At 35.4% G+C, this 26930-nt stretch overlaps 1 protein-coding gene across 3 annotated transcripts; it reads left to right on the forward strand.

The window, feature by feature from the left end:
- The first annotated feature begins 5465 nt into the window (after positions 1–5465).
- Positions 5466–13559, forward strand: LOC121428747 (LIM/homeobox protein Lhx9-like). 3 transcript variants are annotated; one of them, XM_041625562.1, is made up of 3 exons: positions 5466–5802; positions 8557–9131; positions 12891–13559. In XM_041625562.1, exons 2-3 carry the CDS (start codon positions 8806–8808, stop codon positions 13351–13353), a joined length of 789 nt encoding a protein of 262 aa, XP_041481496.1. In that variant the 5' UTR covers positions 5466–5802; positions 8557–8805; the 3' UTR covers positions 13354–13559. The 3 variants fall into 3 exon arrangements, with proteins under 3 accessions (XP_041481496.1, XP_041481497.1, XP_041481498.1); XM_041625563.1 differs by having other exon boundaries at positions 8593–9131; XM_041625564.1 differs by having other exon boundaries at positions 8597–9131.
- Positions 13560–26930: the final 13371 nt, after the last annotated feature.

Raw genomic sequence — 26930 nt, forward strand, 5'->3', positions numbered from 1 at the left:
TAATGATAATCTAGAGAGTAAATAAGAAAAAACATACATTAATCCACACACACAACACATACACACGCACACATATGGTTTGTCAAGATTCAATTAAAGACACTTTCAAATACATATTTTCGACATGAATTTTTAAATATTTTGTTGACAATCTGACAATTTTCCTGTGTTTGAGCCCTACAGCTATAAAATAAGAGTGCCTTAATTGTTTCTTGCCAACTATACCCCCCCCCAAAAAAAAGGTATGTGATTTGATTTACTTTGAATGGATTGTATCAGGTCCATTTGGATCAATTAATTTTATTTTTTATGATTGAAAACAAAGCGAAGATTGAAGAAATAGCCCCAGGTAAAAATGATACCCTAGAAATGACGATGAGTGATGGAGGAGCGCACCATTTCCTCGTCGCTTCTGGATGAGACTTGTACCACGAACCCTCTGGGCGTGTTTTACAAAACGTAATTGTGGAATAATCAGTTTTGATTATCACTAAGACGATCTTCCTTTTTTATTTTCTTTTTATTTATGTTTTGGTTATAAATCATCAAGAATCACAATATTTACAATAGATTGACATGATAGACGATATGAAAAACCAAAAACACAAAGAGAATCAATATTGAGAATAAAAAAGAGAAAATATATTAGCTTATAGTTATCTAAGACAACTATATAGCCTACACACAACATTCACATAATTTTCTTGACTCTTATAAAGCTCAAACAGAAAGAATGGCAGAATGAAATCCAAGATAACAACCACAATAAACTTATTAACTAAAATAAAAACTGAATGAACAAAATGAGGAAAAGGATACAGGCCAATCAAACGAAAAATTATCAAACAATGCAGATATTATAGTGAATAGGTGAATTGAAAATAAAAAAAGTTCAAATTCAGGGAAAAGAATAATCAAGAGGAATGAAATGTTTATTAATTAATCCCATTGAAATATAAAAATAGAATTGAGGAACTTGAAGTAAAAATAAAAGGGTCAATTGATGACAGGATATTCACCCCCTCTGGAGGTGACAACTGGTATAAACTGTCAACTTTCTTTTCACTACACCTTCAGACACCAACAATTCGCCTATTCTCTCAGGAAATTTTCATGTCTTTCGATCATGAAAAAAAACCCCGGCTAACTGAACGACTTTCTTACTTACAACTAACCAGCTCTACGAATAGATGAAAGACGGATCAACTTGTTAAAAGTCAAGCCCCCCCCAGAAAAAAAATGTTGATTTGAATCAATAGAGAAATATCAAACAAGCATGTTGAAAATTTCATCAAAATCAGATGTAAAATAAGAGAGTTATGTCATTTTAAATTTTCGCTTATTTTTCACAAAACAGTTATATGCATAACTCAGTGACATGCAAATGAGAGAGTCAATGATGTCCCTCACTCACTTTTTCTTTTTTTTATTGTTTGAATTATAAATTATTTCATCTTTTACAGATTTGACATTGAGGACCAATTTTAATGATTCATAAAATGATAAAACAATGGTAAAACCACATGTTCAGGGAGGATTAAAACTTTGTTTCTTAGGAAATTAAGGAGAAAATTATATAATGAAACACAAAAGAAATTGTGAGTGGATGACGTCATACTCTCTTCATTTTGCATACCGCCCAGGCTGCGCATATAACTGTTTTGTAAAATTAAGCGAAACTTCATAACTTTCTTATGTCTTCTGTTTTAACGGTATTTTTATATTACAAATTTGCCTGTCAAAGGGGGGGGGGGGCTGTGTCTCCCTTGGATCCGACAGTGTCCATCAGTGCCTGTGTAGAATCGCACCTTATATGATTCCATTACGTTCAAGTTCGTTTATTTAAAATTCCATAAAAAATAACACCAAATTACATGTATCGACACAAAATAGGAAGGCAATGATTACAACGCCTCCTGTCCCCATCAGTGCCCCTTTTCCACCTTTATCCCCATTTTCTGCGAATTTTTAAGTTTGCTAGTTAATAAAATGATAATAAAAATCTTAACCCATACTCATGTTACATCGTGCTTTTGACAATAAACAAAAACAAAAATACATAACTAAAACAAAACTCTTGCTATATTCAAATCTGGTATAAATCTTTTCAAAATTATATGCTTTTTCGAGTCCGAAAATTACACTAAAATTACACTACATTTCGTAAAATTGTGGCAAATGATGCCAGGAAGAATTCTAAATCCCCGAAAGGCAAGCACTGCAGCATACTTGAACCCAATTTCTTGCTTTTTCATAAAATAATCCAGTCTCTTTTATGGTTTTAACATGTTCTTTCTAAATTTTGATCGTTTTCCCGAAGCCCTTAATTCACCTTAACGTAAGTACATAATATGTTTTTGTAAAGTGCATCTCCGATATTTGTTCCTTTTTAAAGTATTGTAGGTGTTAATCAAATAAATTCAGAAAAAATCGTAATATTGCGTTCCTTGAACTACCAGTATAATAACTTTAACAATGATAACTCACTCTATGTAGGCCCCGGAGTTTTTCATGAACAGAATTGCCAGTTATTTGTCAGATAATAATACTTTTTAAGCTATAATACACTGCAAAAACACCGGTGTTAATTTGGTTACACTTCGTAATTCCAAAACACGTAAATTGCCTATATGTTCGTTAATCCAAAAACGTAAAAGAGTTCGTTAATCCGAACATTTTGTGGCGTTATTCCGAAGGTTCGTTAATCCGAAAACGAAATAAGGTTTGTTGTTCCGAAGGTTCGTTAGTCCGAAAACGAAATAAGGTTCGATAATCATTTCGTTTTCGGATTAACGAACCTTCGGAATCACGAACCTCATTTCGTTTTCGGATTAACGAACCTTTAGAATTACGAACCTCACTTTGTTTTCGGACTAACGAACCTTCGGAATTACGAACCTCATTTCGTTTTCGGACTAACGAACCTTCGGAAATATATAACGAACCTTCGGAATATCCGAACCTTCGGAATAACGAAGCTTCGGAATTACGAATGTATGCGGTTAATTTAATACCAGCCTGGTATCTACATGTATTTCGGTCCACACCAAAGGTGTTGAAACAACACCGGTTTGGCCATAGGCTAACACCAATTTGGCATTATCTTAAGCAACACCAATTAGTGTTAAACCAATATCGGTTTGATCATTGATTTGTGTTGTTTCAACGCTTCTCTGGTGTGGACCGATATAGATACCGGACTGGTGTTAAATCAACACCGATGTTTTTGCAGTGTATAATCTTTTGAGCTAATTGGATCAGAGCACATTTTTCAGTGCAAATCACTGACAATATGCCTAGTGAAACATTTCCTTGTATACTCTCCTTCGGGAGGAAAATACACGAATGTTTCTTGCTGTTATCAAGCCGTCGCCCAAAGAAAAAGTTGATTTGAACAAAAATCCTACAAGCATAACACTGGAAATTTCATTAAAATCTGGTGTAGAAACAGTTAAATGGTCGGTATGCAAATGAGGAGACTGATGACATCACCCACTCACTAATTCTTCTATATTTCTTTACAAATAATTATAAATAATATAGGATATATGTACAGCGCACGTGTCCAACTAATAGTAGCCTCTTGTCGAGGCCCTGTCGGCTGCTTCCCGAGCGAAACAGGGATATCCGGTGCTCACAGCTTTTTGAGGAATTACTTCCTGCCGGTACCCATTTATCTCACCTGGGTTGGGTGCAGCACAATGTGGGTAAGTTTCTTGCTTGATAAAAACACGCCATGGCTGGATATCGAACCCATGTCCCTCAGATTGAAACTTGACGAGAGTCATAACCCATAGACCACGATGCCCCCACAAGAGGGAAAATATTCTAATTTTCTCCCCATTGTCATGTAAAAAAAAGTTTTATTCCTCCCTGAACATATGGATTTACCATTGTTTTAACATTTGTGGTTTAAAGAAGAGGGTCTTTATTTTCGAATCTGTAAAAATTGAAATATGTAATTCAAACAACAAAGAAAAATAAAGAAGAATAGAGGGACATCATCAACCCTCTCATTCGCATGTCAGTAAGTTTTGCATAATTGTAATTGTTTTGTAAAAAAATAAGCGAAACTTCAAAATGTCATACCTTTTGTATTTATCATTCGATTATCACGACATTTCCAGCGTTATTTCTGTTTGTTTTTCTCTATTGATTACAATCAACCTCCCCCTATATTTGATCTTTAAAAGCTTTATTTAGAAATATCAAAGAGATGCATGACATTTATTTATAAAAAGGAGATGTTGAACATAGCTCTGATCAGAAGAGACACATGTATAAAAAAAGCCACAATTTATTTTTATATTTCATATTGTTTTTCCGACATCTAACACTAAAAACATATTTTTGGCAGGATAGCACAAACATGATAACCTCGAAAAAAAAATCTTTTTACTTTTCTCTAATAGTAAAGGTTTTGTAGGAGAAGCAAAATAACATAATGTCATGGTCAATATCATCATCATCATCATCATATTCTAATTATTAACATTTATATTCTGTGCTTTTCAAAATGGCGCAAAAGGGCTTATATATACAATAAGCATGATAAGAAAATTAGGAAAATGTTACAAATATAGAAATGAAACCTTCAATCCTCAAAATCTGGATTGGAAAATAGAAATGTTTTAAGTGACTTTCAATCAAGAGACAGGTGATGATTGCTTGAGAGTATAAGACGTACCCTATTCCAATGTTTGGAAGCAGTTATGGTGAAAGTCAGTTTCCTTACTATTTTTGAATTTATTTTTCCACTTCTCTTCTTTTCCACAACGTGAAAATAATATAAAAATCGGGCAAAAATAAAAGAGAAGTACAAGGTAAGAGATGAAATACAAAACTGAGATATGCATATAGCTTTTGATTAATTTACCATGGTAAATCACGCCGCATAAAAGAAAAAGAAATTAAAGTAATGAGATCTTCATTTAATAATGATAATAATAATGATGATGATGATAATAATACTAACAATAATAATAATAATAACAATAATGATAATAATAATGATAATAATAATGATAAGAAGAAGAAGAATATGCATCCGTTATGAAGTGCTCTTTATATACACATATTTTCCATGCGTTAAAAAGACAAATATAATTTAAAGAGTTGAATGGTCAATGGAGGTAACGAAATACAAAACATTATAAACGTAAGGCGACCGAGAATTAAAGAAAAATGAATCTTAATCATCTCTTCCAAAATCCTCCAAACTGGATACTACGAACGAAAGTATATGAACAAGAAGCCTTGAGATCAAGTGCTTTCTTTGGTGTATAGAATCTAAAAGGCGAATGGAACTTATAGAGACGCATACATTCTCGGGATCCATGAGTTGCCTTCAGCGTTTTCATTGGTGCCCGAGGAACTCTCATCGGCCAACCGTCTTCCAACGATTCAAGGCGACCTCTGCCGTATACTGCGACGCATTCTGTCCGTTCCAGATCTCGAGCCAGCCCCCTTCGAGGGACTAAAACCCAAACGTCAATCTTCCTGACGGGGGGTGGGATTGAGTCGACCCATATCCACCACTGTAGTCATTGTATACCAAAGAAGTTTTGCTCAGCGTCTGTTTCAGACTAGGGTCGTCCACAGGAGCTGGCCTGACAGCTCTTCCATATCTGTTGCCATAAAACCTCACCGCGAGAGCATTTCAGACTTCATTTCGACCCGGGATTTATAACCGATAAGTTGATATTTTATTGAGACTGCCGTGTTACCTCATAGGAATTCGTGACTTTCTGTTTTCACTAATTTATTTCGTCAATCCTCGATGGGACATATCAACCACCTATCGTAAGTACCAATGTCGTGAAATACGTTTTTAATAATTGGCCTCACTTTCCTATTTGTTTAATACCATATGAATCCATTTTTCCTCAAGTTCTTCTTAGTTTAATCTATTTTTGAAGTGTGGAACAAATTTTCTACGATTGAGATTGAATTTCGTTTGATGGAATTCGTTTTTAATGCTTTTGAACTTGTTTTGTTGTTTTATAGATGTTTATTATCAAATTTCGAAATATTAATTAAGCCTACCTGTTATAATCATCCATGCAGTGTATCTTAAATAATTAGCATCCTTCACAAACTAACTGTTCGCAGTTTGTCTGTGTTATGCTATTTATCACTAATGACTTGGTTATTATTATGTCCATATTTTCATGTGATCTTTTACTTATTAATACAATATTTGATTAATTCGGCGTACAACTAAAATTATCATTTTTTCTTTTCAACAAATCTCATATTCATGAAAATGACGTTCGAGGTCTTCACTCTAGAAAAACAAACAAACCTAAAACACATGATATAGCCGGCTGTGCCATTATTATACGATGTACACTTGGGTTAGACGTAAAGTCTGTACATACAGAAAGAATGCGTTTATGACACATTTTAATTTTTGTACTTTTTTTTGCTTGAGTATTGAAAACTTTAACAGCTCCAGGACCCATCCACCCACCCATTCTTCTTCGTTTTTTTCTGGCATAGTTGTTGAATTAGTTACATGTATTAAGAGAGAGAGAGAGAGAAACAACTTATCATATTTAGTCACAATGTATGCTGTATTTAGCCAAGTTTCGAGTGGGCCAGATCTAGCGGATGGAGCAAAAGTTCGAAAAAGATGAGAGTTATAGTGAAGCGAGGGAGTAAAAATTGACTTTTTGAATTCAAAATATAGTTTTTTTAATATACATTTTGACATAGTATTCAGAAAAGGATGTAATAATTCACTCTTTCCCTTTCTTTTGCTTTTTTCCCCCTTGGTGGTGCCAGAGCAATTCCTCTTTATCTATTCATTCAATAAAATATTGCTTACCTGTTACAGTAATACCAAAGAAACCAACTCCAAAAAGATTGATGGTTCATCATTGGTATAGAAATGTAACAAAAACTTTGGCCGGTCTGGAGTCACTTATACCGTTGAGATAAGAATATTACCAATAAATATTATTAATAATAATAATGATGATGATGATGTTGTTGATGATGATGATGATGATAATAATAGCTATAATATTAATAATAATAATAATAGTAATGTGACTTATAAAGCGCCAAATATAGAGTTCTCAAGGCGCATAAAGAGCAAAGAGTTAAATAAAAAACGTTTTAAAAAGATTTTGAAAGTTTCGACCTAAGTACATTTTTTATGTCTTCAGGAAGGCTATTCCACAAACATGACAAAGTGGAGCATGCAAAAGCAAGTAATGATCACTTTAGAAACAGGCTTTAATATTAACATTTTTTAAGTACATGCTTTCATTCCTGGATACCGTTGACATGCATAATTGAAAAGTGAGTTTACATGATTACAACCACACCTACTACTGTAACAGTGTATGTGCGTGTTATTTGGTTTATAAATGATAAATTCACTCTAAATAAATATTGGGTAAAAGTGCCCCATGAGGGTAATTATGTGTCCAACCAACATTGTGCATTTCTTTTAGGCATTTTCATTTATCCAGTGTGATGAATATTTTGCCCATTCTAAAGTAATTGCTGCTTACTTTTTAACCTTACCGGACAATATGCTTCCCACATTGGGTAAAATACTGTCCCAAATTGGTTGGACACATGATCACCCTCGTGGTGGTAAAAAAATTTACTCAATATTTTTTACAGTGTTGATTTCTGTACCTCGTACCAATGATAGCTTCAACTATATACTGGGCTGAGGAACATGAAGGCACTTTCCATTATTTATGTTTTATTTCCACAAATATGTCTTTACAAAACCTGGATATAATTGCCTAACTAATAAGCTGAACAACATTCACATACATACGATATAGATGTGAAGCACTGTATAGCAAGCATTTTCATTTTAATGTCTTACATTAATGACGTATACGTATAGCCCGAAATGCTGACGAAACCTTTTGAAAAAACAACAACACTATATACCAGATAATCGCGGGCGTTCTTACATGGTTTCTTGAATAGTTTTGAAACCTTCTATCAAGATACTATATGAAAAAAGAAAACGCGTGATTTTAATAGAATTCCTCGCAATGTTTGTTGTTGTTTCACCTTCAACTATCCCTACGCATAGCGGCCTTCATCAGGGTCTCGTAACACAAGGGTTAGCTAGTATTGTAAGCTTGATTTGTACGATTGATTGTACATTGTAGCCAATGCAATCAATCGTAGAAAATGTGCCATTGGCGGCGGAAGCCAAAACATTTAAGGGGGGTCCACCTGAGATTTTGGTGATGGACGCATGTAAAAAAAAAATTGACAAAAAAAAAGGTTATCAACTAAAAATTTAGGGGGGGGGGACCGTCCCCCTACCTCGAATTTAGGGGGGGGGGAACCTGTCCCCCCCCCCCGCTTCCGAAGCCTTAGCTTAGCTTTGTGTTACGGGTCCGTAGATTATTTTAGGACGGATGATCATATTTCTGTGAAGTTTTAAATTTGTCTTCTTCAAGTATAACTAATCCTTTTTTATTTTATTTTCTTTGTTTATCTTTCCTTTCTTTCTTTCTTCCTTCCTTTCTTTCTTTCTTTCTTTCTTTCCGCACACTCTATTTCCCCTTCCAGCCTCTCCCTTCATGTGCTCCTCTCACCTCTCATTAGCTAGGGCTACACTTATATCGTATTCGTAAAGGCTTGGGTGAGAAAGTTTTATTGGCCCAGGTAACCACATTGCTTTGCGGGAGCATCTCGGGTACACCACTGCCATACTCTCCGCTCTTGAGGCGAGGCACAACGGGAGTCTTCCCAATATTCACCGCGGCATTCAGAGGGCTCCGTTCGCCAATATACTGTGGTAGCAACCTCATCAGCAACATGCCGGTGATGGGCTGCGAAGGGGAGTTGTCGGTCAACTCTCCTGGGTCTTACATCAGCAACAACAGCCTCAACAGCAGTACGAGTAGCAGTTCCAGTAGCGTTGGTGGTGGTGGCAGCGGTAGCAGCCAGGAGTTGGTAGCTGGTAGCCCGGCGGTGTGCGCCGGGTGCAGCGGGCAAATCACCGATCGATTCTACCTGTTGGCAGCAGATCGACAGTGGCACACGCAGTGCTTGCAGTGCTGTGAGTGCAGCATCCAACTAGACAGCGAGTTATCCTGCTTCGCCAAGGAAGGGAATATATACTGCAAAGAAGATTATTTAAAGTGAGTTTTAGTTTCCTAAGTACAGTACTGTGGTTAACTGCATTACATATGACATTCATGACGTCAATAATATACGTTGAAGAATATCCGATTATGACACGTTATCAGCAACTATCAGCAACTTTAATATACCCTATCATTAGAACTAGCCTATAAAGTATATACCCCTCTAAAAAGTTGATGAAAGTTGTGGAGGTTAGTTTATTATAGCTTGATAGAATGAATAAAGAAATGGAGATAAAGATTAGAATAAGATGTACCGATGAATAATACAAAATTACAAAATACTGTTGAAGAATTTTATCATTCAAAATGATCAAAGTGAAAAATAAAAACCCTACCGTAACCTTAAACCCTAACTTTATCATGCTTCTACCTCATTAAATTTTCGGAGACAAATTGTATTGGTCTATATCTTAATTATTTCCTGTTCTGAATCATACGAAATCCATCTTTTCTAAAATTTTATTGACCGGTATACACATCTCAAGAGAATTTCATTGAAAGTTTATAGAAAAAAATTATGAATGATTTATAACCCACATTGCAACATAATCATAAATTATGTAATTTAAAATGGGAATTCTCGGTATCCCTTTTTTTATATAATATTAAACTGTGAGATATATGTATACACATATATATATATATATATTCTGCCTTCTAAGTGCTTTGGATATGAACTTTATACTTAAATGCACTTTTCCACATTGTATTTTCCCTCTCAAGAATAATGCAAGTAAAGAGTGCTATATAGAAAATCAATGTTTTTGTTTTTATAATAATAAGACAAAAAGCGCAACTTTCCTTTGATAACATAATGATAGCTGGAATAAAAATATTGATAAATGTCATTTGGAAATTGAAATCTCTATTTAAGTTTATTAATTTACCTGGTAATGCTTTTGGGGTGTTGCAAGAAACTTGCGACCAATTTCAAGTCAATTTTCGTTCCCCAAATCAAGTATATATGCCGTGCAATTAATTGTAAATTTTGCGATTGATTGCTAATCTGCTCCATTAATCAAGAAGTGTAATCTGATTTGCTGTAGTTATAAGTGATCAATCATTGTAAAATTGCAACAGAATATTTGCGATTGAGTGTAAATATTTTCTTGCAACACCCCCTTAGTCTTGCATTTTGGTAAAAGTTTATCTTATTAAATTGATGTGTAATGTCTTATATTTGACTGTAAAAAAATGAAGTGCTAATTTAGCACTTCCAGTGCTTGTATAGTGTGACTGCACTTACAGTGCTTGTATATATAGTGTGACTGCACTACCAGTGCTGATTTTCTAGTTCAAATTTGAACTAGAAAATCAGCACTCGAAGTGCAGTCACTATACAAGCACTTTAAGTGCTAAATTAGCACTTCATTTTTACAGTGCCTGTCTCATGGTCTTTAACAACAAAAGTTATTAACATTGGATCAGAGAATGTATTATGAATCGAAACTGGTCGTTATACCCAATATCATGTATTATACACACAGAGCGTAGATACATGCTATTTTATACGGTTATATGACGAATCTATCTCTGAATGGCCGTCTCTTAATTGCATGCGTCGGTTTTTTGAAAACCCTATACAAAGTTTTAGATAGTCTTTTTCACGAGTAATGTTCTGACCAAATTATGCAATTTATATGAAAACTCATTTTTAAGTTGCATATTTTCTTAATTATATCGGAATATATACGTTCTACCAGTTATGCTGAAGAGTAGAAGGTAAATTTATACACCAATGGCCAACAAATTAAGTTAAATAATCATAACAAAAACAGCTGAACAATAAACATGTATTTGCTTTATCATGAAACGAATAAATTATTTGCACGTATAATGTTAAAATAATCTTTTCTCAGCATTTATCAGCTATGATGGTGAGCGAATATTTCTAGTACGCACGCAATAGTGTGTATGATATCTAAGCCGGCTCTTATGATGTTAAACCCCCACTTTAATGAAGTCGGTGCCCTTTCCAGAAGCCGTGAATTACATTTTAATTGACGTTTTAATCGGATGTATAGGCCTATATTTCATTTCATGCTATCGTCTACTTTATATGTTATCGAGTGTAATATATGACTGCTGTGAAGCTGTTATCGATAGGCCTATACGGTTTGCTTTAGCTTTTTGTTTGGGGTTGCCTTCAAAGTGAAATGGTTTTCACGAATATTAGAGATAATATCGAAAAAGAATAAAATTCATTTATTTACCCTGATTAAATAGTTGCTTACCAACAGCCTGATGTTGATTTATTTTTTGCTGGATCCAAAAAGACTAGTCACTTTGAATTGTAAAAGGGCTTCATGTGGAGAAGTAATACATTTAAAAAACAAAAACAATGTAGGCCTATATATTGTGCAGTGGTTGTTCGCTGAACTTTTTCTTTAAAGTTCTACACTCGCACGAGCTGAGATATTGCTGCCACGTTATTCATTCAATGAAGCCTTTGACAAAATAGGGTGATCAGGCCCGCAAAACATCGAGTCATGGCAAACCAGATTAGAGACGTTGCTGTCTATTACTCAAGTAAAATGGCTTTATTTGTTTATTCATGTTTACCATTCGTCTTATTTTCATTTTCTAATTTCTTGGACTGACTTGTTATATACCTTTGTAAGTAACAATTAGGGGTAGGGGAATAATATGTAAGATTATGCTGATCTGTTTGTCAAGTGCAATCGTTATCATAATGATAACTAAATAATTTGACCTATTGTTTTGCTGTTTTAGCATTTATGTCAGATGGAAAAAGATACATGTATATAAAACAAATTCTCTCCTCAATCAGTAAACAAATTCTTAAAGGACAAGTCCACCCCCAACGAAAACTTGATTTGAATAAAAAGATAAAAATCCAACAAGCATAACGCTGAAAATTTCATCAAAATCGGATGTAAAATAAGAAAGTTATGACATCTTAAAGTTTCGCTTCATTTCACAAAACAGTTATATGCACATCTTGGTTGGTATGCAAATGAGGGAACTGATGACATCACCCACTCAATATTTCTTTTGTATTTTATTATATGAAATACGAAATATTCTAATTTTCTCCACATTGTCCTGTGAAACAAAGTTTTATTTCTCCCTGAACATGTGGAATTACCATTGTTTAACATTTTATGGTTCAGTCAAGTTTGCCCTTATTGTCAAATAATGAAATCAAATCAAACAATACAAAAAAAGAAAAAAGAAATAGTGAGCGACATCATTGACTCTCTCATTTGCATGTAACTGACTCGTTCATATAACTATTTTGTGAAAATAATAAAAACTGTAAAATGTCATAACTTTCTTATTTTACATCCGATTTTGATGAAATTCTTAGCATTATGCTTATCTGATTTTCCTCTATTGATTCAAATCAACATTTTTCTGAGGTGGACTTGACCTTTAATAACCATTGGGATTAACTACACTCTAAAGAATGAAGTGCTAATTCAGCTCTTAAAGAGCGTGTATAGTGACTGCACTTCGGAGTGCTGATTTGTCCAGTTCAAATTTGAACGAGAAAAATCAGCACTCCGAAGTGCAGTCACTATACACGCTCTTTAAGAGCTGAATTAGCGCTTCATTTTTTAGAGTGTATACTTTACATGATTACCCGATTTCTCCATAACATAATGTTATTGTGTTTTTTTCATAATAATGGTCTTGATGTTGTTGCTGTTATCATTCATCATAATGCTGAATTTAGTGTTCGTATTAATTTAGATTTTGATTATAATTTATCATTTCATTCTTCCAAAGACGGTATGGGAACAAGAAATGCGCTCGATGCCAGGTGGGCATCGAATCCCATGAAATGGTGATGCGAGCCCGTGAGCTGGTATACCACCTCGCCTGCTTCAGTTGTGCCGTGTGCAACCTCGAACTCACAACAGGTGACTATTATGGGATGCGGGACAACCTGGTATACTGTCAACTCCACTACGAAACCCTCTTCGTGCCGACGTCCGAACAGAGCAACTACCATCACCTTCACCACGCCTCTCCCCAACCCCAGCAACCCTCCCTCCACAATCTCTCACCTAGCTACCACCCCCACGGTGGATCACCGAACCCTTCGACGCCATCCAACGGACACCCCTTTTTCCAGAATGGACTGTCCCCGATACATAAAGGGAGACCACGGAAGCGCAAGGGTGTGGATCATCTCATTGGCTTCGGAATGGGTGAGTTTATCATTCGATTCTATCTCATGATCATGTAATATTTCTTTAATACTATGTCACAGTGATGATTTTTTCCCGCCTGAAGGCACATGTATGTGATGATTTGCGATCTAAAGTAGATTCATGATCATAGCTGAATGCTAGTTGCTTCGGTTTGTCGCAAACTTTGACAATACTTTTTAACAGCTTGTAGGGAATATACAATTTCTTCTGTTTACAAATCAGATGTATTTATATTTTTATTGACAAATGATTCTTCATAAATTATGTTGAAAATTATGTTTTTTGTGAATATTGAAGAATATTTGAACGAATGAATGAATAAATAATTAAAGGGATGGTCCTGGCTGAAAGTATCTATAAATCTTACATTGAGTAGAATTTACTGAGCAAAATAACGAAAATTTCATCAAAATCGGATGACAAATAATGAAGTTATTGAAGTTTAAAGATTAGCAATATTATGTAGAAAATAGTCGCCATGAATATTCATTAGGTGGGCTGATGATGTCCACCTATCCCTTTTCTTATGTTATTACATAAAATCATGTTTTTTTTCATTATTTCATACTTGTGTGAATTATTATTATGAAAAAGGTTCAGCAATACATATCTAATGCAGTAATCAGTTGTCAATCCAATTTTTCTAGTTCTTGGAGGAAAAAAATGAATAAACCTAATTTCATATAATGAAATACAAAAGAATAAGTGGGGATGCGACATCATCGGCCAACCTAATGAATATTAATGACGACTGTTTACACAAATTATTGCTAAACTTTAAAATTCAATAACTTTTTTTTATTTGTTATCCGATTTTGATGACATTTTCGGCATTTTGCTCAGTAAATTCTACTCTATTTATTAAGCTGTAAATACTTCCAGCCCGGATAATCCCTTTAAAGGATGCAATTAGATGGATTATTTTTTCAATCAGACGAATCCTCAAAAAAAACAACTCCATAATAAGCCTGCTCATGGTTGTAAACTGTACACACGCAGTAAAAGGTCATTTGAGATAAAACATGGTTTTCAAATTCACTGACATAGGCATTTGTGATATGATGATTATTCATGTATTCCTTTTAAAATATTCTTTTCATCACATCCAAGCTGAAGAGAAACAAAAGACTTCATAATCACTGGTATTTGACAGTAGCCCAAACTATATAGTCAAAATGTGCCAGAAGCAGACAATAAAACAAACAGATTTCAAAAACTTTACCCTTGATGTACTATTCTAGTCTTCTGGTCTGTATACCTTTCATTCTTAGAATTCGAATGCTTTGCCGGGAAGCGGCGCTGCCGGGAAAACGTACGCAACATCTTCATCTGAAAATGTTATTGCTCATCCAAATGAAAAATCGCAAAGGTCATTCCAGAGAGGTTGATCATCAGCTAATCATGAAATGATGGCTCACAACACCCACCACATGTTGCTATAAATATTAAACTGTTTTAATAAGCCTGATCTAAATGAGAATGAGAAGGTGCACTTCCACGCGTGTTCTCGATCACGTGTACGGAAAAGGATACAACAGATACGGCAAAACCCTAGATAAAAATGAAGCTTTATAAAAATTCAGATAATAAATTACAAAAGAAGTAGCAAGTGACTTTGATATGTCTTTTCAGGTGCCTTAGGGCTTAGGCCACTCGGCCACGGCATCTCGCCCTGGCCGGGTCACGTTTTCCACCTCACGAATTCAACTTGTCGATATTCTTTGATTAAGAAATATAAATCGATTAAAGTCATAGTGTCTACGAAGTGTTTTCACTCAGCTGCATTGATTCGATTCAGTAGTACCAAACTAGACGAGAAGAGAGTAGAATTGTGATAAAAATAATTACAAACGACACTTTTAAGTCTGAAATGTAAATGATTTCATTATTATATTAATCTTTAAGATTTTTTTCTTTATCTTTTGTAGTTCCGATTTATACAGCATCAATTTGATTCATATAATTTGTAAATTGTCAGTGATCTTAATGAAGATGATGACGATAAAACAAAAATGCATGCATGAAAATTATCATTATTATTCAATAATAATAATGATGATGATAACAATAATAACAACAAAGATAACAATAATATAATAATAATAATGATAATAATAATAACAATAATGATAATAATAATAATAATAATAATAATGACTGAGTCGAATTTCAGTTGATGTGAGAGATAAAAAGCTTCACAAGTGGAAACGTCGGCCGGCTGTATATTAGTCTAACATCATATTCAGTGATGCATAATGTTCATTCCTCCTCGTTTTCGTCATTGTTTTCGCGCGCACGACTTGTCATATAAAATGAAGGAAACAAGGTTTTTGCCGGCGGGCGATCGATATTTTTCAAACTGTCCACTTTAGCACTTCTTGCGGCAAAAATGGGAACTGTTTAGACATTGTTAGACACCAGGTCCTTTTGAAATGCAGCATGCCTTGGGTTTCAAACATTATGCACTTACAAAAGGCATACAAAAAAAGACGAACGAGCATGAGAGAGAAAGAGAGAGAGAGCGAAAAATAGATGGTTTCAACTTTTTTTTTCTCAAGTGGAGCTCTTTTGTGACGTGCGCGCGCGACCGTGCGCTAATGTGGGCGAAATTTGTATTCACTGTGACCGACCGTACACAAACTGCTCCACCTCTTTGCGCGAACGAACAATGCCCCAATATTTACGTTTCCCGCCCTCATTCTTACATGATGGAAGCCCACAAGAAATCGGGGCCATTGTTATGAAAGCATTCCCCTCTTTTTCTCCCCATGACTGTCTCCTTTGCCTCCTGGCATCAAGGTACTGTTTCGCTGGTGTGAAGCCATACACGCGAAGTGTATGCTGGCCTCTTGACCAAAAGTCTAAATGTGCGAGTTAAACAACAGATATTGATACATCTGCCAGCTGCTGGTAAATTTGTTTGTCTGTTTTCATTCTTCCAATTTATCTCCATTATTCTCTCAGAATGCACCTATTTTCGTCACTCTTCATCGCTGTTCTGTATACATCGGCTCTTCCTGTCCGCGCGTCCTGGCCGAACCCCGGACAGTTTCCTTACCCAAAGACATTATTCTCGCTTTCACATGGTGCCATGATCCTTTTCCCAAACAGACCATGACCTTGACTTTGAAGAAGGTCATGGTGATGCTCCTCCGTAAACAGAGAGGGGGTAAATAGTGGGACATCCGACCCGATTTGTACAGCTGCTCGCCTTAGAATCACAGAATAACACTTGCATAATCCCCTTGCTCCAGTCACACTGTTGAAATGGACTTCAAACCAACCGATGGTATGTCATTGGTAGGAAACGTATAGTAGCTTCCATCGGCCTGGAATCAGTTTCATCGATGTGCATGTATCATCGCCCATGATCAGAGCTTCGCAGGCGCTGCATTGGTGGTATCGCAGCAAGTACCAAAAAGAAGAAAAAGGAAAAAAAAGGAAGATAACAAAAAGGGGATGAGAGGGGGCGGGGTTCCGAATGAAGAAAGAGAGAAAGTCTTATTGATGATTGATGACGAAAATAATGGTCAAATTGTTTTTGTTTAAGGGAGATAGTAATCAGACCGTGTCTGCATTACAACAAACTGCTCTTGAATAAAGCAATAGGTTGAAATTGAATGAAGCTAGAATGAATTTAAATACAATTTTTAATTTTTTGAAGGCGTGGATCTAAGTTAGGTGTTGGCAAAGGGGCACGCGCCCAATGATGCTCAAATGTATACACAAACGCATAGATGCTACACACAGTACCCTCCTTTTTTTTTAGTAAGGACCATTTTCTTCTTCTATTTTGGTGCTTGTCAAAATATCAAAATGCCCCAAAATAATTTTTCTTCTCCCGTAATTTTGAAATACTGGATCGCCTATCCACGATTTTTTGTTTGCACCATTATGGGTTACTAATAAAGGCGTTGTTTCAAAAGATAATGGTCACCGTTTAGTATCACGTTGCACGGGTCACATGCAGAAACAGCGAGACGATAAGTTACAGATTACTGTTACCATGGTTAAAAGTTCCTGAAATGGAGGCATTTGATTGGTTAGAAGTGAATCTGTCTTGTAATTCATGCATTCGATGTAGGGGAAATGGTTCTATATGAAATACTGATCCATTATAAGATTATTTTATCGCACAAATCGACGCATTTGGCTTTCACTTACATGAGATTAGGAGATTAATTTCTTGTCTTCTCGTATTGTTAATAAAAAAATATGATATAATTAACCACACAGACATGACAAAGCTTCAGTGTATCTGCCATGCATGCTGTTTTTTTTTCTGAAGTAGCACTGAGGCGTTTCATCGAAATCTTTTCAAGCAGCACCTATAACGAAACCCGGATAACAATGTTGGAATAATTTTGAAATACCAAGGATTCCATCAAAGTTTTTGAAAGTTAGGATAGGTTTCATAATTATAATTATGTCATACCAGACGCCCTTCTGACAAGAATTCTAATCTTTTAAACAATAACTGTACGTAACAAACCTGTATTTACTTTGTTATTTGCAGCACTATGTGTAAACACAAAATGTATGAATGTATCCTTACTGATCTGTATCATATGTTTTATTGGAAAGTATCAATAAAATACTATTGAAATATAAAAAAAAAGAATTCTTATCGTCACCTCTTATAGAGTGACGTGAACCGATACCACCACACCTCATGAAATGTGTGTGTGTTCTATCTAAAGTAACATCGTTCAAAGTGAAAGAATATGATCTGATTTCTTATCGTAGAGACATGATCATATTTCTTAGATTCTCGTTCCTACAAACTTGATCGTCGGACGGAACGTATGAGGTTTAAGTACCCTTGAATGACAGGCACGGCAAAAATGCAAATAGTCCACTTATTCTGAGAGGATTTGGCGAATACTGCGATGTCTGATCTCCAGAAAAACAAACACAAGATCTCTATGAAGCGAGAACTTCCATTTCTCACCTAGGATCGTTGGCAGATCAGACGACATGTCGACACCTAATAAACGCGCGCTCCAGAAAATCCCGCGCAATCGTGTAAGCTTCGCGGAGATGAAAACATATACACGAGTTCTTTGACGCACGGATTGCGAAATGAATTTGATCATGCAAATATCACTGGGGGAAAAACAGTTTTCCGCTCGTTATCATACTCAATACATCCAACAACAGTAGTGAGGGATGTGCCCCTTTCCCGTTTGTTGGAGTTTAAGCCCCCCCAAATGTATTTATATACAATAATTTGACAAGGGCTTGTATATGTGGGGTATATGTTATTCGTGAGGCTTCGCTGACTCGCGTTGGGATGTCGCCTAAATCGCTGTTCAAACAAATTTTCGAACGCCCAGATTCGCGCCACCAACAATAAACAGGGTTAAAAATGGATCAGGGAGGAGAGAAAAAGGGGACAGTTCGTGATCAGGTTGATTGTACTGTTCCCAGCGACATTTCAATCAAAACGTATAAAGTTTTCAACTCGAAAATCAGAATTGATTGGAAATTGGAAAAATATCTAAATTGTTCTTTATGTTCGATTTCTGAATGAAAATACCATAATTTTGTTCACCGGATACGATGTTCAGAAATCGAACGGTAACGTCTGTTACGACATTGAAAAAAAATGTTTGTTAAGTGACAACTGTGCTTAATTGTGTAGTCTTCATGGGCGTACAGATAGAGGGGGGGGGGGGCTTTTTTACGACAAAGAAAAAAAAAGAGAAAAGGAAAGGGATGATGGTGAAATGTGATCACAAACTTAGATTTTTGTAATGAAATTGTCGAAATTATTAATTTTACGCGATACGCCATATCGACCCCTCTTAAAATATTTGGCCAATGACGTCACTAGTATAGTCTTTGATATCAAATCAGAAAGCTTTACATTCTATTTTCAGCTTTGTAGAATGACAGTTGAACAATATTTAGATGTATAGCTTCCATAATCTTCTAAACGTTAGCAATGAATTATGTTATAGAAAAAGCTGTCTATTCTTGAAAAAGGTTGATTAATTTTCTAATTGTTGCATCATTTTCGCGGATATTACCGTTAATGATCATTGATACTCTGGATACCGGCACACTTTAAGGTCATTGGAATCTGATAATTAACTTATAAAAGACATAATTTTATAATATAGTATTCTGGTTTCTGATTGGCCGAAAGTTGACACACTTCCATCATAATCCTAACGTACATAAGTTTCGGGCTTGTTGTAACATCACTTAAGGCTTTGATTCCGCCAACAGTAAGCCAAGAGTACCGCGATGAAAATAAACAAAATTTTAATGGGCCCCCGAAAGATGAGTCGAATAAAATGCCCTTGTACGGGCCAAATCAAGTTTATTTTAATAGGATTATGATCGGGTGCCGTTATTGAAATTCTAGAAAGCAGAAATGCCACACTTTCCTTAATCGTGTTAATTATTAGCTTGGGATTCCATATAAATGGATGAGATTATGATAATGATAAACAAGTTTGGATATTTCATTTGATCTCATTTATATTTGCTGGATATTTTTGGTATAATTCCGTGCAACTTCGGTCTTTCACGTTTGCTTTATCATTTTTCACGCAGTGTAAATATGTATTCATCAACAAAACTTAATGACGTTTGTCTCCCGACAATTTTTTAGAATGTTTTTAGATACGAAGGACGTGTCATCTGGAATGATTTGCCAATATAAAACTTATCCATCATTATTCTCTTTCCAACTCCCCATCAACTATAATAGCGCCTATGTTATTCTAAATTACTTTATTTGTTCTCAGATATTGCTTAGGCAGATCGTGTAGGCCAAAATACACATTTTTAATACGCCGTTAAAAGTTCAAAATATGCACTGTAAAAAATATTGGGTAAAATTTTTATCACCACGAGGGTAATTATGTGTCCAACCAATTTTTGGCAGACTCATTGCGGGAGGCATATTGTCCAGTTAAAAAAATAAGCAGCAATTACTTTAGAATGGGTGAAATTTTCACCACACTGGATAAATTAAAATGTCCGATATGTTGGTTGGACACATAATTACCCTCATGGAGCAATTTTACCCAACATTTTTTAGAGTGTGGGACTGTCATCTAACTTTCAAAAGTTTAGTGACCATTATTCCATGTGAAGGATTTGATTTAACATTATTTTGATATTAGTATTCGCGCTCTTGATTCTCTCATTAATGTTTTTTTATATTTCTTAAGAAGAGGCAATTTGAACACCAATCTTACCAATTTAGCTATTGCGTGCAAAAAGATACAAAGATATTATCCTATAGAATGTCCGAATATTTCATGCTTGAAAGTTTTTTTTATTTCATAAAAGAGATAAAATACACAGGTTTGTGAAACCCAAAAATACATTTACGCTCAAAACTTTGTTTATAATTACGCGGAGCGTGCATGTGGTCATTCAAAAATATATGCTTCTTTTTTTAATCATTTGGATGATTTTATTTATTTATTTATTTATTCATTCATTTATTTATTATTATTATTATTTTAATTGGGGGGGGGGATACATTTACGAATCGTTCCTCAACTATTATACTTACTATTAGAAGAGTCGGCCAACTCGATGGAATGGTCACACGCCAAAGTCCCACATGACTTCTTTCGCGAAGGTCTAGCTGTTGCCATGGCGACGAAACTATGGGGATACCGTGTCATCCCGGTTTGACAATTATCGAATATGAGTCAAATGATGCCGTCAACGAATCGGACTTCGCTAATTGGACACGGAGAAGCGTCATATCGTATTAGAGCCCTAATAATTGCGCGAATTTATTGACAATGCGTCCGTGATGCTTTTCAATCCGGCCGGACAAGGGCGGGGGATGAATGTCATGACATGCTGGATGATTTGCGGTAATGATGTCGAGACATGCCTGCGATGTTCGGCCTCCTCCAAAACAAATTTCATGCAGATGTCATAATATTAACGTGTTTATTGTGTCGATATACACCCCACTTCGTATTCAAGCATGCGTGCACGTGTGGTCTTCACGAGCTTGTTTATAAATGGGAAAGGGGCCGCATAGAATGTTTCCTTTTCTTTCTTTTTTTAATTCCAGTTCTTGATAATGTGTGAAAGGCGGACACATTGGTCTCTTTCACTTGCTACCACACGTGACCAAACGAGTATGTTTTCAAAACCAACCATCCCTAAACGCATTCTTTTTTCAACTAGTCAAATACATTAACATGCGTACACATGACTAATATTTTAGGACTTAGACCCAATAAACAACTCTGAAAATGCAGCATTAACTTATAGATGGGGATAGGGTGGGGCTCAGGCTTCCCCAAAAGTTCCGCGACCAAGAATTAAAGGAAAAGATAGGAAAGGGAAAACGTGAAATATTATATATATATTGAAATATTATGTTTAATTCTAAATTAGATTTTCATTACAAACGGACAATTTGTTGCTCCTTGATCCCGGATTTGAGAAATTTTGACCCATTCGCCATGTTTTGCCCCCTCAAAATTTGTTGCACACTTTGCCACTGAAATGCAGCTTATAATAATCAAGGAATGTTTATTATTTTTCTGTTACACCGATATGCTGACCAAATTACTTTTGGATAAAGATAACCTAAACGCGATGTAACAAAATCAGAAATATTTTTTTCTACAAAATCTACAAACGTATCACCTTATGTTTTTGTTTTAACGCCATAACACATCACGCGGCATTACACTTCAATCTTGTCGTGATTGATTACACCCTTATTTATTTGTTTTTGTCTCACCTGCATAGCAGTGCGAGTAGGCACCGCTTTTCCGACGGCGGCGGCGTCGCCAACATTGAAATTTTAACAAAGGTTAAAGGTATTGTTTAACTTTGTGAGCAGCCGATTTAAAAAAATCTCAAACCAAGATGAAACATGTGTACAAGTGCATGTATTAGAACTAATAAACCATGAAAACAACCATAATCATGATAATTGAGAATGAAAAGCTAAAACTACAAGGCAAACCCTGATTTTGTAAATAAGCGTCTTATAGACACCTTAATAGTACACATAAGTGTATGGGATGAAATTAAGATGGTGTTTTCGGTCACTTTATATTTCAATTTTTGAAGCATTTAATAATCATTTTCGAATGCATTTTTTTCTGGGCTTCATTTTTGTAACATATCACAGACACAGGTGACAAGTGTGACCCTCTAGTTCAGAGTTTTTAAAAGTCAAACCAATGTTAACCAATCATTTAGTTTTTGAAATGTCATCATAACTTAGAAAGTATATAGCTTAGAAAGTATATGGACCTAGAGTTCATTGAACTTGGACATAATGGTGATCGAGTATTACTGAACACCCTGCCCGAGTTTCAGATCACATGACCAAGGTCAATGGTCATTTAGGGTCAATGAACTTTGACCACGTTGGGGGAATCAATATCGAAATCTTAACCAAGGTTAAGTTTGTGAAATGTCGTCATAACTTAGAAAGTATATGGACCTAGTTCATAAAACTTAAACATAAGGGTAATATTTTATCACTGAAGATCGTGCCCGAGTTTCAGGTCACATGACCAAGGTAATCAAGTATGATTTGCACACATCCTAAGTCACATGATCATGGTCAAATGTCACGTTGGGTCAATGGACATAATATTTTATTATCATATTAGTCTTTTCTTTTGTGAATAATTATTCAATAGCTGTTTTCAAAGTCAGCGCTGCTGCTATATCGAATCTCGTAATGCAGGCGAGACTGCCAGAGGCGTTCCACTTGTTTTCATTTTCAACTTTTGTTTATTGTATATGTGAATTAAATATTTTTTTTTAAGCTTCAACCAACTTTAATGGTTATTTGGGGCGAGCTTTCGTCCACTCCTGTAGACTTTCTCAAGCCAATTGATCAGTTATAAGGTTTGCTGCCTATGGTGGTCTGTACCTCCTTATTTCTTGATCACTGGACTGAAGATCGGAGACGATGTACAGTATGTCCAGAGTCTCTGTATGTGGAACCTTCATGAGATTTTCTGTCTCCGTTTTCTTGTTCTTTTGACAGTCTGTAATGTTCTCAAAGGATCATGAATAAATTGGTCAGTTTGTGAAGTAAAGTAAGAATTGAGAAAAAGGGGTCGAACGTACAAAAAGGTTGACAATTTTCTATAATTGTCCATTTTGCATCACGAAACCTAGAACAATATTATAGACATTTTGTTAAATGAAATAATTTCGAGTCGTAAGGTCGTTGGAGGTGGTTTTCGCCGGGATTTTCAAACCTTGGCGAAATTTTCCCCCTTCTTCTGTCGATGTGGTCCATGCGCAGCCAGTGTTGCTATTCCAAACAACGCTCAACAAAAACGTCCTTTTTATATCGCGGAACAGCACCGTTCATGCCAAAGAAAAATAGAGACGGTGGAAAGAAAATAGTTTTGGGATCCCTTTTTTATTCTCCTGAATATAGGAGGCTGAAAATGGGAGGGTGCAAGTCAACACAAGAACGGTATTGAACCAGACAGGTCTCGAAAACCACCGTAAAACGCCGGAGAAAAAGAGTAACGATGAACAATACTTATTTTACACGCCAAAGAAAAACATGTAACAAAAGAGAGAATAAAAATGACCTCAAGCAAGCACCATATCCCTTTTAACTGATGTTCTTTTCTTTGCTTCTTACGATTTTGAGCTCCAAGAGTCAGGCTTTTAATACCCTAATACTTGTAAAAGTGGTGCTTTGTGTACACAAAATGTGAACGGAGAATGAGGGAATCATACGCCTGACCGAGCCGCCTGATTTCATAGCCAGTACTCGATAAAAGTTAGCCGCGCTCTTCCTTTCTCTCTCTCTCTCTCTTCTCTTGGTTGTCTTCAGAAATTTTCTTAAAGTACAACGATCTTGCTACATGTGTGTTTAATGTAAGACTTACCTGAAATACGAATTCATATACTAAACCTGAATATCAGGAGTAACGCCGCTAAAGCAGATTAATATCATTTCAATTCATTACGCCTTACACACATTTTGGAAATATTTGAATTCATAATTGTGGATTATAAATAACATTTTTTAAATAGTCATTGGCTCGTTTGACTTTCTTTCTTAGTACTTTCCTATATATGTTTTATTTTCTGAAGGTGTGACAACGTCTCAAGCATATTTTCTAGAATGTTAATATATTTCAGTTTACATTAAAGCTCAGGCTATGCTTATGCTTACATTGTCATACCGCTGCATATCTGACTGTTACATCCAATCATTTATGTAAATGATCTTTAAATCTTGTCATGTACTATTGTCACATTTACTTTTGTGATAGTGACATTTTCTATATTGTCATGAAATGCAGAATCGAATTAATAAGAGTTAATAAATGAGTAAATGAATTAATAAACAAATAAATAATTGTATGTCGCTATACTAATTGGAAATGATATATTACATGCAGGAAAAAACATTGTAGACCAAATTTCAGTAAAGTTTACCTTGCATGTCTTTATCATCATGATCATGTTTATGAAAGAAAGATCTTGCTTACAGTCATCGGAACATTTTTCTGTGGATAGTCGTTTCGTTTTCTGTTTGGATTTTTTTTTATTCATTTCATTAAGCCCCATTATCAAGTGGAATTATAAATATTTTCTAAGAAGATATGATTTTCAAACTTCCATTTTACTGTGAGTAAATCAAGTTTTGAGAAGGACATAAAGGATCACGTATGATTGTAAATAATAAGATACCTCTCAGTTATATAGGTGATCGCACACAGCTTGTTTCTCTTCGCTTTTCTATGTAGAAAAGATCATCTGCATTTCTTTGCGATTGAAAATAAGTTTATCTCTGAGCCAAAAGGAATGATTAATGCGGCGTCTATTTCTCGTTAATTGGTCCTATTTTAAAACCTTCTAGACTTTCAATTTGAGTATTAACTTAGTTCCAAAATAAGACACAGACAGAGAAAACTGAACCTCCTCCCAAAATGATATTCAACTTGATCCTCGTGTAGTTTTTTGGCACAAAATAGGTAATTATGTCAGTCGTTATTATTGCAACAAATCTCCATTATCTGATTTAATATAGCAATCCAAATGTCTAATATCTATGTACATCTTTGATATGAGCTTTCGAAGAGGACATCCCAATATATGATGTACATCTATCTCTCTTTAGTTTTCCGGGTGTATATTTGCTCGTCGGATTAATCCATAAGTCCTGAATATGATATGACCGGGTGCGCGAACACAATTGCTATTATTTATGATGAATTTCATCTTTTTTCTTCAAAGGGGTGGCGCAATAGAGGCGTATGATTGACTGACACCTGCCAAGGGGATCCAAAAAGAATGACCCATTTCGCCTGCCCCCGTTTATTCCCCATTCATTCGACGAAGAGAGAAAATATTCAAACGATAAAACACAACGAAGTTGGTTGTGAATGGAGATCCGTAAAACGGATGTTTTTGCAAAATTATATTGTTGTGATTATCACATGAAAGAGATTGAACAAAAGTGCTAGTTTTTTTCGCGATTGTTAACTGATTTTTTTTTTTGAGGTAGGTGGGGTTATATTATGAGAGTTCATAAACCTCGATGAAAAGCAAGCATGACAAAGAGATTATTAGAAATATTCTTTTGCCTTGGAGAAAAGAGAATCATTTATCTTTTTTTCACTGCGAACGGGAAATTCAACGTTACATTTCGAGGGTGTGTACCGCTTTAACTTACCAAATAATGACATATCCGATATTCTATTATGATTTAAAAAAAATATCGTTCTTCCTTCTTTTTCAATATATCAAGCACAGTGGATCTGAACGTTGTTATATTTGTAATCATTGTTCACTTATTTTCCCTTTACGTGTGTGTGTATTTTGAGTTTTGTCAGACGTGTATCAATCAGATATTAATATTTACGTATGAGACCGTCCTTTAACGTCACCATCCGAAAGACGTGACCATTGAATTTCCCGTTCGAACTTCGAACCTCTGCATCAATTTGTAACTTCACCACAAAGCTTGGATTGCAGCAGGCGCACGCCACAACGCCGAGTTTCCCTTTACGGCACCTTTGCTCATGAAACCCTCACTTCTCTTTGCCACATTTTCACAGTTTTATGACATTTACAGAAACGATTGTTTTAAATTGACTTTATGGTTCACGATGTGAGAAAGTGGGCAGTATCTACCTCCATTTATTCCGAACAAAAAACGCCGCAACAACAAAATAAGTTTATTTATCAAAATCAACGATTCATGTAAATGAGCCAATATATAATTAAGGCAAGTGTGGTATTTACTTTGCATATTATTCTTTCTATCGATGAATACCTATATTGTGGAATCAACAAATAAAGATTGTTAGAAAACTATATTACATTGCCTGTGTCTAACAAACCCCTTTAAAAATCATACGATCATGGAAGGAATATGTCGAGAGGAGGATGGGGGGGGGGGGCGGCGTTTGAAAGACGTTGAAAAAAATTACAGCGCAGTTGGAGTCGAATCCCAATATGGGATAATTGCTCTGTGGTGGATTTGAAACAGTCTTCTGCATCCGGGCACGATTTGTCTTGATTTAATTTTCGTTTCACTTCACCAAGAAATTCGATTGTGTATTCACTTGTATAATTGCCTATCGATAATTCTTCAAAATGCGTAACAAGGTGTACA

The sequence above is a fragment of the Lytechinus variegatus genome, chromosome 15, assembly GCF_018143015.1.
Source record: "Lytechinus variegatus isolate NC3 chromosome 15, Lvar_3.0, whole genome shotgun sequence".
Taxonomy (NCBI): Eukaryota; Metazoa; Echinodermata; class Echinoidea; order Temnopleuroida; family Toxopneustidae; genus Lytechinus; species Lytechinus variegatus.

What these genes read in the sequence shown, in the direction of transcription:
- LOC121428747 (XM_041625562.1), top strand. Translation starts at nt 8,806, where the DNA reads ATGCCGGTGATGGGCTGCGAAGGGGAGTTGTCGGTCAACTCTCCTGGG. An exon ending in TGCAAAGAAGATTATTTAAA is followed by an intron (nt 9,132 to 12,890) that starts GTGAGTTTTAGT and finishes ATTCTTCCAAAG; the next exon opens with ACGGTATGGGAACAAGAAAT.